The following is a 16,899-nucleotide window of genomic DNA, read 5'->3' as shown; positions in this document are numbered from 1 at the left end:
GGTACTCCGCCTTTCCTCGCTGCCCAAATGATATTCACACCTCTGGCTGCTTTGAAGTCCAATGTCCAGCAGACTTACCGGTGCCTATGGGTTAGCTCGGACAGGCTGGTCGGACATCGGTTCCGAATGTAAAAGCACATTACATTCATAAAGTATATTTTAATACACTAAGCAAAGGTATAAGTTTAATATACTTCTGAGTCTCTGGGTATAAGGGACAGAATACGAAAGATCTTGTACTTTTATTCCTAGCTGCCTTATTCCCCATAATTTCTTCAGGACTCATACTGGACTCTCACGAGTCCCCCCTCAATCTTATATATGGTTGGGGCACCCACAAACCCTACACTTGTTCTGGGTCACCTTGGCACTAGCTGGGTACATTTATGGGGGAACAGACAACTCTGGACCCCAACCTCCTAGGCACATTCTGTTAACGGAACCTCCGCAACCCTTCCCCCTCCCCCACCCCCCTTGAAACTCATAACCTAACAATACCTGGTCACTGGCATGTCTGGAAAGGGAAAAACACCAAAATACTTTTATTACAGACAGTATATGTAAACAGTACTATGTTACTGGGCCCAAGAGCTAACTCTCTTGGACCCTTATACACAGATCAGGAGTAACCAAAATGGGCTTAACCTTCATACAGTATGAGAGCCTGGTTACCTCCTACCGTCACAAGTGGACAGACCTTTATCACAAAATATCATTTTGTTCTTATTTTTAGAACAACATTTTTCACTTTTTATATTTTTTACACGTGCGCTCCAGCATGCCCAAATTTGCAGAATAACAATAAAAATGTAAACTAAATGGACTTATTATTTTGAGATGCGTTTTTTTACCCCCATGTATTTTTTTCCTTTCCCTAATTCTGAGTGTGAGTGTGAGTGTGAGTGTGTGTGTTGCGTGTGATGCATGTGTTCCGCCTCAAGCTATGGGTCACGGGGTGGAATGGGAGTTTGACAAACAGGGAGGCACCCATATAACAGATACTAGTAAACTTCTAAAGATTAAATCCAATTGGAGTAGAAATGCAGGAACTGATAAAACAATAGCACAGACTGGCAAGCATGCACTTCAGGTTTTTACCAATGCAAGAAGCCTGACAAATAAAATGTGGGAGCTTCAGTTAATAGCTAGAAGGGAGCAGTATATCCAAAGCATTACTGAAACATGGTGGGATTACATTTATGACGCGGCAGTAAATTTAGAGTTATTCCCTTTTTCCGAAGAATCAAGCAGGAGAGGTGGACTATGTTTATAAGTTAAACTAGATTTAAATTTCATTATGAGAAAAAGATGTTCATCAAGGGATTGATGAAAATAAAGACTTGGTGGATAAAAATTAGAAGTGGATGTAAAAAAAAAAAAAGAAAATGTTTGCAGGGATATGCTATAAACAAGGGGTGAGCAAGAATTTCTAGGGGGGGGGGGCGGCGCAGCGATTGAGGCCCCGCACTCTTCCCAAAGGTATTTGCATAAACCGCAAGGGGAGGCGTGAGGCCTCTAACTTCCTTAACTGCTTTCTGCCGGCTCTTCAGCGACACGTCGCCATGGAAACGCGGTGTCGGGGTCATGTGACCTGACCCATCGCCATGGCAATGCGCATCAAATGACGCTGGGGGATCACGTGACCCGCGGTGTCATTTGACGCCGGGTCCTTGAAGAGGAGGTGGGGTGCGAGCGCTGCGGCTGCCAGGCAGGGGGGCACAGCTCAGGAACTTTGCGCACCCCTGCTATAAACCCCTAAATATCTGTGAGATAGCGTAAGCCAAAATAGTTTTTCAAATGGAGAAGGCAGCAAAACTAGGTCATGTTTGTATAATCGGGGATTTTAAATATCCAGACAGATTAGCATTACAACTAAGGGAAACAGGTTTTTGGAGGTGCTAAAGGATAATTACATGAACCAAATTATCGAGGAACCAACCAGGAGAGGGGCAGTACTGGATTTGGTAATATCAAACAATGTAGAAGTAATAACAAATACTCCGGGAACATTTGGAAGTGATCAGAACATGGTCTTATTTGAATTAAATGATCAGAAACCCTCTTATATGGGTTCAACAAAAACTTTCAAATGTAGAAAGGCAGGTTGTAATAAACTGAGGAATAATCTACAAGGAATACATTGGGATGACACTTGTAATGTAAGTTCATTGGCGCATGGGCCCCCTTCCTATTGTTACTGTCATAATTATTTCCATTCTGTGTTATATTATCTCACATGTATTACTGACGCGAAGCCCTATGTACAAAAATGGCACTATATAAATAAGAATATACATACATTTTTGCAAGAACAAAATGTGGATGATAAATGGGCAGTCTTTAAAACATTGTTAGATAAGCACTTATCATTGCAAAAATATTGCAACAGGAGGAAGCCAACACTGCTATATTAACAAATAATTAGTTGACTAAGGAATAAGTGCATAGGTGGCTTGATAAAATGAAAGTAAATAAAGCACCTGGCACCGATGGCACGCGTTCTTAAGGAGCTAAATTCAGTAATAGGCAATTATATTTAATATTCAAGGACACCATTTCCACAGGCTCTGTACCACAAAATAGGCGTAAAGCAGGCGTGTGGACTATATTTAAAAAGGGAGCTAGATCACTTCCGGCGAATTACAGACCTGCAAGCCTGTCATCAATAGTGGGGAAGCTACTTCAAAGTATAGTACAGGATAATATTCAGGAATACCGAATTGATAACAAAATTATTAGTAATAGCCAGTATTGATTTATGAAGGATAGGTTATGTCAAACTAACCTTATTAATTTATTTGAAGAGGCAAGTAGGAATTTAGAACAGGGTAATGCAGTTGAAGTGGTCTTAGATTTTGCAAAGGCTTTTGATACAGTTTCACATACAAGGTTAGTGTACAAAATAAAGGAGATTGGTTGCAGTATAAATATTTGCACCTGGATTAAAAACTGGTTGAAGGGTAGAGAACAGAATTGTCATAAATGGAACCTTTTCAAGTTGGGCTAAAGTTGTGACCTGAAGGACCAGTACTGGGACGACTACTTATTAACTTATTTATTAATGCCCTTGAGTTTGGCATAGAGAGCAGTCTCAATATTTGCTCATGAGACTAAATTGTGTACGGTAGTAAAATCAGAGCAGGATGTCATTTCTCTCCAGAAGGACTTGGATAGACTGGAAACTTGGGCAGGTAAATGGCAGAGATGAAATACAGATAAATACAAGGTTATGCATAAAAAATAAACCGGCGATTTTCAAATTAAATGGAGCAAAATTAGGTCAATCCTTGATGGAGGATTTAGGATACATGTGGACAGCAGGTTTGGCAATAACACCCAAAGTTAGGCAGTAGCTGCAAAGGGAAATAAGATCTTATCATGCATTAAACAGGGTATGTATGGAAGGGAAGTATAATTATGCCACTGTATAAAGGATTAGTAAAACCACACCTTGAATATGGAGTACAGTTGTGGGCACCACTCCATAAAAAAAATACATTATGGAACCAGAGTGCAGAAAAAAAGCAATCAAATTAATAAAGGGAATGGAAAATTTGACTTGACTTGGCTAGCTAAAATTAGATGTTCATGAAGCCCCTCCTCTCAGGGCTACTACTAAGTAACATAAAAGGGGTTATCGGCCTTAATGGGTTAACGAGGTGGAATCACTCTGGTATTGCCCCTCCACATCATGTGAAATACGACGACTGCAGAAGTATTTGCCACTGCCTTGTAAATCTTCTGACCAGTGGTGTCACCATGAGATAGGATATATAGTGCCACCCAATGTTATAGCAGGTTCTTCAGAGTTCTGGAGAGGCTCTCACATTGAGTCCTATAAAATGTTTGAATGTATAGATATGTATTTTAAGAGTATCCTGTTCTGGTTTATTGTTCAGTTAAAGAACGTACCCCATTTAGGTAGTGCTTATAGTAATGACCCAAGATTGCTCTCATTCAGGAACAGCAGTGAGCATGTGCTTAGCAGGTGTCGGAGCATAAAATCGGACCAGCTCCATCAAACCTTCTTTAATAAACTTCTAATCCAATATGCATGGATGAAGTATACAGTAAGTCGAAACTGATCCCAGAAAGTAGCATATACCAAAACAGGATCCCACTTGAGATGGGGCACTATTGACGCCATGTAGGAGACTGCCAAGCTAACCAACATGAAGGTAAACAAGCATAAGTACCTCCCCCCAACATATGCACAAGAGCTACCAAGGGAAGCAGAGTAACCTTATTTGTCAATAGTTAATATGTGTAAAGTATGTTGTGTGTTAGCCTTATAAACAGCACTTTTTGTACTATAAAAGCTCCTGGCGCTCATCCTTATTCTATCTGCATATCCACACCCAGCACAGGCATGAGAGACGGAACAATGCCATGTATATAGTTCAACTCAATGTAAACTCCTTTAGAGCCTGGCAAGGAGGGTCACATTTACATTAGAAAAGAGGCATCTAAGACAGGATTATGATAACTATATACAAATATATTCAGGGTCAATACAAGTCACTTTCAGAAGACCTATTCATCCAAACGGCAGGACCAAAAAAAAAAAAAAAACGGGCCCTTCCCTCAAGGTTGGAGGAAAGGAGACTGCACCAGCTACAAAGGAAAGGGTTCTTTACAATAAGGGCAGTTAAAATGTGGCATTTGTTATCCATGAAAACTGGTGGCAGAGACAATATATATCTTCAAAAAAGTTGGACATCTTTTTCGAAAGGAAGGGTCTACAGGGATATACCAAATAAGTAAATGGGAAGGATGTTGATCCAGGGAGAAATCCGATTGCCGTCAGGAAGGAATGTATTTTTGCCCCTGTATGAGATCATTGGATCATGTTTCACTGGGTACAATTGTTTGCCTTCCTCTGGATCAAAATACTGCAAATACAAATATAGAATAAGTACCGTCTTCTAAATTTCAGGAGGTTGAAAGGACGTCCATCAAGTTCAACCTATCTACCAACTATAACTGCCCCATTGAGGATTTCCCACAGGCTGCAAAGTGTAACTACTGAATGTAAAACAAGCTAAAGATTTGTCAGTAGCATGTTGAAAGACCAATAACGCAAGTCATATCTATCACTGCAGAATATTAGAATGGCAAATACAATTCTGTTCACGTTAATGAGGCGTTTACGTGATTTTATGGCTTTGAAGACTATACAGCATGCAACCTGCCAACACTGAACACTATATGCCTTTGGAGCCATTGAATTCTGCAAATGCAATAAGACTAACTCATAAGAATTTAACAGCAACAACCATAGTGATGGGATCGAGCTTTAAAATTTTAATCTACCAGTTATGACACAAAGGGTTATATGGATATATAACGTTTGTCACTTATTGTAACTATGTATTTGTCATACCTGTGCCCAGGAAATACATGAAAACGAGCTGTAACAATACATACACAATTTCTAGCTCCAGAAAGAGTAAAAATATGACTATTAGAACATGAATCACACACAGACCCCTGATGACAGTCCCTCTGGGGAGAAATCCTGGGTCTGGGTGCGATTTGTGATCTAATGTTTATTTATTGTATGCCCTTTTTTTTGGCAATTTCATTTTTGGGATAAAAACTTGTGTATTTTTATTTTAAACCGTGTAGACAGGTCTGTAAGGCCCTACCGGTCTATTACCAATGACGTGATTACTATACCAAGACAATTTCCTTAGCCAACTCCAATTTGGCTTTTGCCCCAAGCAACCCCATGTAAATATCCACTTAAAAGTTTGCTATGAGATTCAAATGTGGAATGGAACTGAAACAACTGGTGCAATATTCCTAGATTTTGTTAAGTCTTTTGATACAGTTCATCACGCTATCTTGTTATACAAGATAGAGTTCCCTGGAATAGGAGTAACATGCTTTAAATTGGTTTCACTCATGCCTATCGAGTAGATCGCCGTGTGTGCCTCAGGCTCTAATTCCAACCCCTTGGATATCACGTGTAGGGTCCTGCAAGGCTCTGTTCTGGGGCACCTACTCTTTCCAGTCTTCATTAATGATCTACTGTATATACAGCTTGTAAGGAAGCCTCAATACACGTGGAGACAAATCTTATATGCACATGTGAGACTTCGCCTCACTGATCTTGGACAACTACTTCAATCTAAATGAGATTTCAAAATTGGATTTCCCAAAACAAAAACAACAAACAAAAATCGATGGTACTGGGGACAAAGGTTAAAATGTATAAGTCTATCAATGACAGAGCTACATATCAGAACCAACTCTAACACCATTCTATCCCCATCACTAGTTTTAAGTATGTGGGAATTTGGTTAGACTCATACATCTGGCTGCATATTGATACCGACATTAACCTATGCTATACTTTATAGGAACAAATCCTCCCTAAACCGGCTGGTCAGAAAGTGCATTGCACAGCAGATGCTAATGCCAATTATAGGCTATGGGACAGTATGGTACAGCATCCCAAACGCAGCTTAGCCAACTAGACACCCTCTACAACTCAATATTCTGCTTTTTACAATGTACTGTAATTACAACACATCACTGCAAAATGATCAAAGAACTAGATTGTACTTTGGCTATCCCTTGAGTTCAGAAAATACTGGACATCCTTACTACACTTACCACCTTAGATCTGACTCAAAGGCTTGTTATGGTCCCACAAGGAATCTGGTTGCTCCTCTTCCTGTGCACCTCATGACTGGAACAACCTACCACTCTCAAACATACCCCAAGTACTATAAACTATTTCATATAGTACTTTTCTCTCAATGGAACTCAAAAGGCTTCACAATTACAGCACAGTGCACGATACACAGTACATAGGATTTTTTTTTTTTTTTTTTTTTTACAGACCGTCCATGCCCAGGTGAGCTTACAATGTATGATTTTAGTGCCCGGACAGTGAGATTAGGGTGTCCAGGATCACAAGGAGCGGAAACTGGTAATTTAGCCAAATTCACCTGCTTCAAACTCAGTGACTAGTCAGTGTCTTTGCCCATTGAGCCACTCCTCCCAATAGCAGTAATTTCCAAACTTCAGTGGTCTCATCTTAATCTGGTCCAACTGATACATACGCCCATCATATCTCTAATTCTCCATAAAGTGTCTAAATTGACAGTATTTCTTGTCCAAAGTGGGAAGGGAGCGAAGATATCAGGAATGCACCAAAAAAATTTGTCTACACAACCGGTAGAAATGGGTCTGGATCCCCAGCGGTTTCCTGCTGAAAATTACTGACACCGCTGGGGATCCAGACCCATTTCTACCGGTTGTGTAGACAAATGCTGTTTTTATTCTGACCTGCTGTAAGTAGGCATTGCTACAGAGCCAATATTTAATCTATCCAGATTGTGTTGATGTACTGCACTATTATATGTTTTTTATTTTTTTGATGCATTCCTGATATCTTCGCTCCCTTCCCACTTTGGACAAGAAATCTCTGAAAGGAATCTGTACATATTCCTTGGAAGGTTGAGAAATTTATTGGAGTTCCATCTATACACATATTGTTTATTTATTAATTTTAGGCACTATTATTCACATATTGGGTGTTAGCGCCATTTCAAGTCACGTTAGGTTAAATTGAAAGTATAACCGCTGTTCATTTAATGTGGCCATGTATTGTCACCATAACTCTGTATCCAGGACATATGTGAAAATGTATAACAATGTTTTATTTCCTGATATTTATTTGTACCTTTTCAGCGAGTCAGACATTGTGTGCACCAAGTACTATTTTCATCTGCAAGTCCCAGCTGTCTACATTACAAACAGGGTTACAATAATAAGCTCATTCATTGAAGTCGATTTTAAGTTGAAGACCATCCTAAAAGCTTCACTTGTTCAAATGTTAGTCACCTATACTTCGTGTTTGTAGATACAATTCTAAACCTAAGCAACTGTGCCCAATTATACCTAGATTATGATTGTTCAAGAAACAGTATGTTAACTCCCAACATCTGCAATTTGATGTTGATGAGAAAATCTGAGAAATCAGACGTTCTGCAATGTCAATACAGATACTAACTTAGCACTGTGTGGTTACTCATGTATTCTTTCTAGGTTATAGGTTAAACATTGTAAGAACAAAATAGTGTGCAGTGCGGAGAAGAGCCATTCTTAACCTGGTGAGCATTCAATACTTTAAAGGGATAGGGCAGTGGGTACATAGATACATTTGAAATATTTATATATAGAAAAGTGCCTGTGCATTATCAGTAAATTATTTGTTTGAAACAAAACAAAAAAAAGAGTTGGAAATGAGTCTGAGCGTTGGCGATTTGGTGTCAGCAAACTGCCCATTGGTACGTATTATAGTGTCGGATTGGATGTTCATTGAAAAGTGAAACGTCGAAAAGCGAGGACTGTCTGTAGTCTTTTAACCAGCCTTTGCACATTAAAGGAGGTCCTATCTATTCAAATGTAAAACTCCAGAGGTTTGCCCCTTTTTATTTCCAGTAATGTATAAAACCATTTTCTCAAAGGAAATTCTGCTTCAACAGCCTTCACAAAATTGGTTTGTGATTTCTAAGAAAACAAAAACGATGGGGGTGGGGAGAATTGGAAAACGTGACAAATTTCCAAGTCACCAAATCATTCTGAAAACATAATTTCGAGGAATTGCCAGTTTAGAAGTAATGAGAACTACTGCTACACACTGCCTAGATTTCACTTAAATACACTAGGGAGGCTGGAGAAATAAAATAAGTGGAAGAAAAACACACAAAATCAAGGAAATGAAAATGTACTAAAATTTAATCATTCATAAAAGCTGTAATTTAATTTGTGACAGTAAAACACAAGAAGCAATATTAGAGTTGTTTTAGTATATTATATATTTCAGCTTCGAAATCCATAGAAATCAGTTATCCCAGTTTTCCTATAAAAGATCCCATCATCCCCCCTCCCACCCCAAGAAGCATTATGCACAAAAAATGTTTTTAATTAGAATATAATGGCAAGATGAAAGTAATGATAAACCCATATGTTTTAAATATAAAAATGAAGTCACCGTGACCCAAAAAGGTATTAGCCCCATTGAGTTCATTTAAAGGGGATATATATATATATAACTCTCTCTATATCAGGGGTGGCCAACTCCAGTCCTCAAAGGCCACCAACAGGTCAGGTATTCAGGATATCCCTACTTCAGCAAAGGTGGCACAATCAGTGGCTCAGTCTTCCACTGAGCCACCCGTGTTGAAGCAGGGATATCCTGAACACCTGACCTGTTAGTGGCCCTTGAGGACTGGAGTTGGCCACCCCTGCTCTATATATATTTATAAAGTAAAACTATAATGGCTGGACTTTTAGTGCTGGACACAGGCATGGCTAGGGAGAGAATTAGGAAGTGAACATTTAGGTAATTAGACCTAGTAATATCTAACATTTGAAATGCATTCATGCTCTTTTGTAATCATTCAAATAGAGTCAAGTATATCTGTTTATTTTCACATCTGTGATAACCGCTATTGCAAAAGTGGACAATGTAGTCATTTTCAGGGAAACACAGCTAATTCAATATCGGGGACTTTGTGCAAACCGTATTGTAGAGCTAAGATCTTCACATAATATATAAAAACAGGAGTCGCTTTAGACATGTTAATTTATGGTGGGGGGAGGGGGTTTGTTTATTTTTTACAGTTTGGAATGCTGGCACTTTCCAACTAGGCAACAGTTCTTCATTCCTGTATTCTACAAAAGAAAAAAAATAAATATATAAGTTTAGACGGACAAATAAGATACACATAAAAGGGTACCATAAATGCCATTGCTTAGTTGTATTTTAGCATAACATTTATACTAAATACCTTAAGAAATTGTTCAAAGGAACGTTGGAAAGTGGACTCACTATACTGTACTAAAATTTAAAAAAAAAAAGTTCAGAATTGGTATTTTTCCCCCAGCTATCTACATGTTGTGTAGAAGACAGACGCCCCAAAATATAGGGCCGCAACTATATTGTAAGCTCCTTGGGACAGGCACCTCCTTCCTATTGTCTCAATTTTCCTTACTATATGACAAAAGGAGTACATATAATATTATTGACCTCCCTCCCACATTGTAATCCGGAATACGTCGGTGCAACACCAGATTATAAACTGCACAACATGCCTTTACAGAAAAAAAAAAAAAAAACACGCAGAGAAGATTCTCACGCCTGATCAAAAATTGTGTTTCAGCTCCCAACACCTCTCGCTCGTCTCCCCCACACAGAATGGTAAAATGGGTGTCCAGAGCTGAAACACAATTTCCAGCTCCAGGGACTCTATGGGTTCAGAGATACTTATTGGTGAAGATAAGCATTCGTCTCCTGCAGGGGAAACAAAATGGCGTTTTAAAGCTCCCATATCGCATAGGCCAATAGGAAGTCACAACGTCATCTATTGTGGCTTCCTATTAGCCCACCTGACTTGGGAAATGTGATCACCGGAGCTGAAAATACGACTCGGCTCACCGACCCCTAAGTTCCTAGTGTATGTTTTTTGGATGGAGGCAGTGGTGAGGTTAGAGGTGTAGGTACATACTATAGTAACAAAATAGTGCTATATGGTGATTGTTAAGAATAGGAGGCAGATTGAGTTGAATGCTTATACTGCACCGACACACTTTATTCGAGCAAATACCCGGTATGTACCTGGCAGATACCTGGAATGCGCCGCTCCTCACCTCTGACAAGCCCCGTTGCGTTTGCCTTCCCAGCCTGGGTTCATGCCTGGCTGATGGGCGGCTGATTTGTTAAATTATAATGATTAGGATTTAATAGGCTGCAATGCTTCGCGTGTCTACAAGATGGCATAAATTCATGAATTGTAATGCAGTATATATATATATACTGTGCAGTATTGCAGCCAGCGGGAATAAAATGCTTCAATCCCTGCCTAGAAAATAACCCAATATACTCGGGCAGAAAACAGTCACAAACCTCAATACACCCGGGTACACCCGAATTCGTGGGACTAGCCGAGCTCGAATAAAGTGTGTCGCCAGTGTAGTTATCCAATTAACTTTTCAGCTTGCAATGTGAGGGAATGGCTAGAACACATCGGCTCACCTGGCTCAGAGCTGCTGCTTGTAGAGGGTCTAAAGCAACAGACATGATGATTTCTTTTTAGGTTTCTTCTTTTCCACTGGTGTTTTCCTATTTATCTGTCTGACCAAGTCATAAAAGATCTAAACAAGACAGCAAAGGTCATTTGTTAACAGAACTGAAAAACTAAAATAACTAATTATAAACCATCATTAGTGGCAGGAGACAACTGGTTACTCTAATGGCACACACACCCCTCTGCAAAACATTAATTTAAAGGTGCATTCACACAGTCTTTCAGTAGAATTTCTTAGGGGCCTCTGAAAGATGAGACCGTTCAAAAACGAGTCACTATTAGCTCACCTTGGTCACAGAAGAGATTGTCCCATTTACAGATTCTCACTTCCCAAAATGTATAAAATCAGCATCAAATCCCAAACAATGCACCAAACTAGTTTAGAATCTTAAGAAAAGTAATTCTGCCAGTTGTTTTAAACTCAATATTATAGGAATCAAAAGATATTTGCTTACTCCCATGGAAACTACCAAGCGTGTTTATTTTGTTGTCAAGTGCAACTACAGGTCAGTTTCCCCCTGGAGCAAAAGATTACATTATATTTTAAATGTAGGGAAGGCTAATGCTTGTCTTCTGCCAAGAACAAAAGACTATTTACATAAACGTAAGTGAGGGATAAAATAGAAACAGCTGCGTTACTATTCTATTAACTACAAAAACCTGCATCTTATTCGTGTGAACTATCAACCCTTTGACTTCAACGTTCATTTAATATAGAGAAATGCTTTCTTGGACATTAAATATACCAGTGGATGGATACTGCACACATGGCTTCCTTTTTGTCAGAGGGGCCAGTATAGGAGAAAATACAGACGCAATTACTGGAGTTCTAGAATAAAATTAGAACTCATCCTTTTTACAGGATTGTAACTGGAGGGGGAGGGGGGTTTCCATAGTGGAATCACACTGTTCTCACCTCTGGGAAGCCCTGGGTCCCAAGATACTTACTGGTGAAGCTACAGATATAATTTCCTGGTTTTTAAAGGAGATTTAAATGGCTGGCCAAAAAGGATGTCACAACCAATGATGTTGCAGTTCCCTATTGGCCCAATAAGTATCTTGGCTACCGTGGGTTCTCAAAAATGAAAATGGTGATGCTTTGCTCAAGGGGACCCACGGTGATCACCCTTTAAGTCGGGGCTTTTCCAAAAAAAAAAAAAATAATATCTATATCTCTCTCAAACTCAACAGTAACAAATATGCATTATAATGTCATCTTTATCACTGGAATATTGGACCTACTGCATAATTTTCTCCAGTTTAGTATATAACCTCACCAATAATAGAAAATGTTATATTTTTTGCGGTAGTTTTTACAGTTCTGCTTTGGCTTAAAAGTGAAAATCCAGCAAACCACTCTTAAAATATTAAATACACGCACCAACTGCTTTACTGCAGGTGTGAACATTATAGAACAGACCTTGCTGTGCCCATTATAAGAATTACATTCAATGTATTTATACAGCACAGGTGCTGTACATAATGCAGTGCAAATTAGAATAATGTAATAATGCACCGACAGCTTATTTTGTACAACACAGTAAGAGAGTCATGTGCACACAACATACTGTCAGATCATACAGTTCAGATGGTCACAGACAAACCAGCTCCACAGTAACACAGGGTTTGACCACGAATAACACTTGCCTCGTTTACATTGATCTTCGACTTCGCTGAAGATTCTAAAAAGGCACAGTTATTCCACTGTCTGGCTAAGTTTTGACCCTGCTCTTTGCCAACTACCCGCTCATCTTCCAAGTCACATTTATTGCCAACCAGAATCATGGGAACCTTGGAGAAAAGAAAAGCAAATTAATCATTTTTGGTAACACGTTACAAGTAAGGAATCCTCAGCCAGATGCATGTACATGCAAATAAAAAGGAATTTGCTAAAGCATAGCTTTTGCTTGACATACAATTAAAGTGTTGGACATCTCAGCATTGCTAAATGGGTCACGAAATATACTTGTGTGGGACACACACACACACACACACACACACACACACACACACACACACACACACACACACACACACACACACACACACACACACACACACACACACACACACACACACACACACACACACACACACACACACACACACACACACACACACACACACACACACACACACACACACACACACACACACACACACACACACACACACACACACACACACACACACACACACACACACACACCACTGGTAGCGAGATTTAAACCGACCCCTTTATTTTTCTGCTTAAGTAAAGTCAGGTCCCCAGTGAAATGAAGTTCTGCTCCAATACATCTCAATGGGCCAGCAAGGATTTCAAAAGCAGATCACAAAAACTAGTAGGTTATAATCAGTCTCCATAGGACAAAAGTCAACCACGATAACAATGGGAAATTAAACTATGCGAGTGAGCTAAAAACCACAAAAAAAAACAAACAATTTACACGGCTTTATGTAATGTAACTGCTGCTGTGTACCTTTGTGAATATATTAATTCAATCTTTATTCCAATATGTTACCCAGAGTAATCTATTCAGTCAATGGGATCAGCAGACAGCAAAACGAATTGTAATGACAATATTCTAGTTTGTCTTTTTTTCTGGAACTCCCATTTTAAAACATTCTCTATCAGCTGTGTAAACCACTAAAATCATTCTATAATATGGACAAGTTTACAGTGTCTTTAACACTTTCATTTAAAGGTTATGACAAGTTCATGGAACAACCAGAGTTCTATCTAGTTGAATATAGGTCTGAAAGACTTCAGAATTATCACATATGCCTACAGAACGCTTATCAAAGTTCACACAATTTAGCATTTATAATTCTCCAGAAGATTTAATGTTGTGCCTTTACAATAGACCAATACTGGAATCAATTCTTAGTGTGTTCTCTAGAGAATCCATACTAATTTCAGTTCAAAATATGCTTTTCTAGGAAGCTCAATAGCTTCTTGTTCACATAAATAGAGAATGTAGAAACCATTCGTTTCAATTCCTTTTTCAGTAATCAGATTTAGGGCACGTCCAAATCCAATTAATGACTACTGTGCATTCACAAAGAAACTGGTAATCCTAACCTGTGGTTTTCTTTATTACATGATTATCTGTCGTTTATGCTTCTGTAACATTTTATGTTGGTCTCTCTAAGAGCCTGGCTACACTTATAATCTAAAGTTTAAACTTCTAAAGCTATTTCTACTAGAGAACAAACCACGTTTAGCCCCGTGTTTGAAATACTCTATTTGCAACAGATAACCCAGGTTGTCTTGCCGCTACATACATACGGTGTGTATTCCTTTGCCTTTAAAGGGGGATTTAATTGGCCACCCAATAAGCAGCAAAACTGATTTGCTGTTGTATATAGAAAGAATCAGATATATGTAAATCATGCCTACCCAGACAAAAAGTGTATTTTTAGCTATTGGCAATAATTTAAAGGCAGAGATTCCAACTTATTTTTTGTTTATGCAGTTAGCATGATCTGTCTTCAAGTGCTCTGGGAGTCCCCCAGGGAAATAGTGGCTGTCAGATGAATCTGTCTTTTATTTATTTAGTTCAAGCACTTCCTAGCTTACATAAAGTACCTAGTAGAAGTTGACATGAGCACACACAATCATTATCCTAGCAACTGGTAACAAGGAATTCCTCAAGAAAAAAACACAATGAAAATGTATTCCTTCTGCATAGTATAACCAAGGTGGCAATGTGGGTCAATAAGAAAACGTCATCTAGTTATGATACCTTATATGGACGAGTAGTAAAGTTATTAGGCAAGTTTTGGCATAATGCTGTACTCAAATATTTAAAAATGGCAAACCATTCATGCCTCTGCTTTATGAAGCTTATTCCACAATGAGAAATCGTATAGCCTCATGATGGGCAGAAGATTGTAACAAACTATGATTAAGAGAATCAGAACATATATGATGCTGGCAAGAATCCTTAACACAATACTGCCGAGATTTACTAGCTATATACATTCTGGATAAGTTTACATTCGTTGATTAAGATTTTGTTTTCATCTCCCTTCCACAACTCCATTTGCTTATGTTGGTCTTCACTGGTACTATACTACATCTGAAGATAGATTTGTGAGGTCTTAAAAGCCCTTGTACAACTATATAAACTATTACATTGGCCAATTTAGATGCACCAGGACACCACAACATCAAGACATTAAAGGCTGCATAGGTTTGCTAGTGTCATGTCACCAATAACAATCACCAACAATGACAAATCATTAAAAAAAAAAAATGAAAATATGACAAAAATATGGTGTTATCTATATAGTGGAAATGCAAACTATTGCTACGTGCTTAAGTTTTTGTTTCCCCATATAGAAGTTATTTTCTACCCAGCTATTCACAATGCAATATAAATGCACAGAAAAATGTATGAAAAATAACAGGAAAAGCTGTAATATATTTCAGCTTTACTGAAATTCTGTTTAAAAAAAAAAAAACCCCTGTAAGAAAAATAAACCATACAAGAAAAAGTAGAGACCTAGTGTGTGTATATATTTATAGCGTGCACTTTGGTGTCATGGTTATAAATGTCTCATCTGACAACTCCACAGAATTCCAAGGATCTTGCCATATATGCCAATCATTCTTTGCTTTAAGGATTTTGAGATTTAGTGAGCACTATCTTTATGCAGCAGGTTCATTAGATTAGTAAAGTAAGCCAATGAATATAAATGAGTAGATGCTTTAAGCCAAACATTTGTCTATTATTCAAGAAAAACCAGACCCCGATTTACTTTCATTTTCGGTGCACTAGGAATTAACTTAAATGTGCTTAAACCAACATAAAATAAACCTCATAGGTTTGCAGATTCTCCCATTTTTAATGCTAGCAGACGAGCAGCTGGAAAAATATCCTATGCTTAATGACGTTTTAAAAGTTGATTACAGACACGCTTTCAAGAAGGCATTAATAATTCAAAGATTCGGGGCCAAAAGGTCCAGTAATAACTTGGCTCCATTTCTATAAAAAAAATGTTCCCATCTATAAAAAACACTACTCCAATAGATTACAAGCCATTTTATTCAACAGTGCAGAGGACAATAAGGGAGTAGGTCCAAGGTTTTAGAGGTAGCATGGCAAAGAGTGTTGTCTACCTTTAATATGGGCCTGTTTCTGGATCAAAATACGAAGAAAAACTAATTGGAAATGAAAACTGGCACTACCTCTACCACTAGATGGGGATCTTATACAGTGGTAGCGAGCAGGCTTCATATCAAATACATGTTCAATATGTAAAGCAAGCATCTTTAAACAGCAAATGGAAAACCAATTTGTAACATATGTTACTACTTTCACCAACAATCTAATGAAGGATTAAATGCAATCACATCAGACTTCCGCAACCCAAATGAATATATACATTCCTTTTCATGGGATGGGGAAATGCTTTAATAAAAACACTATTTTTCAAATTAAAAAAGTATAAAAGCAAACAATTGGCACATTAAATAGCATTTTAAAGTGTCACAAAAAAGAATGAATATCATACATTCGCATGTGTCTGTAGACAGGATGAACTAGGTGTTTAATAATTAGCAATACATAACTTTCCCTGGTTAAATCGCATGGTAAGAGGGACAAATACAGGAAATCATTGACTTACATCTTCTGTGTCCTTAACCCGTAAAATCTGTTCCCTCAAGTCCTGCAAGTCATTAAACGTTGACTGTGCAGTGATAGAGTATACTAGTGCAAACCCTTGACCGTTCTTCATGTATAAATCCCTCATTGCTGTGAATTGTTCCTACAAAGAAACAAAAATA

The 16,899-nt window shown here is 38.4% G+C and overlaps 1 protein-coding gene across 3 annotated transcripts in view; it reads right to left on the bottom strand.

Moving 5' to 3' along the window:
- Positions 1-8,736: 8,736 nt before the first annotated feature.
- The window catches only part of RAP1A (RAP1A, member of RAS oncogene family), a 29,535-nt gene continuing 21,372 nt past the window's right edge, over positions 8,737-16,899 (bottom strand). For all 3 annotated transcript variants that reach the window (XM_075615261.1, XM_075615259.1, XM_075615260.1), the window contains 4 exons: positions 16,740-16,880; positions 12,753-12,896; positions 11,054-11,172; positions 8,737-9,693 (listed from right to left, as the gene is read on the bottom strand). In XM_075615261.1, coding sequence (XP_075471376.1) covers positions 11,083-11,172; positions 12,753-12,896; positions 16,740-16,880 — 375 coding nt within the window. In that variant the 3' untranslated portion in view covers positions 8,737-9,693; positions 11,054-11,082. The remainder of the gene's footprint in view (positions 9,694-11,053; positions 11,173-12,752; positions 12,897-16,739; positions 16,881-16,899) is intronic.

This window comes from Ascaphus truei, chromosome 9 (assembly GCF_040206685.1).
Source record: "Ascaphus truei isolate aAscTru1 chromosome 9, aAscTru1.hap1, whole genome shotgun sequence".
NCBI classification, from domain to species: Eukaryota; Metazoa; Chordata; class Amphibia; order Anura; family Ascaphidae; genus Ascaphus; species Ascaphus truei.
This window is presented reverse-complemented; position numbering and strand designations above follow the sequence as displayed.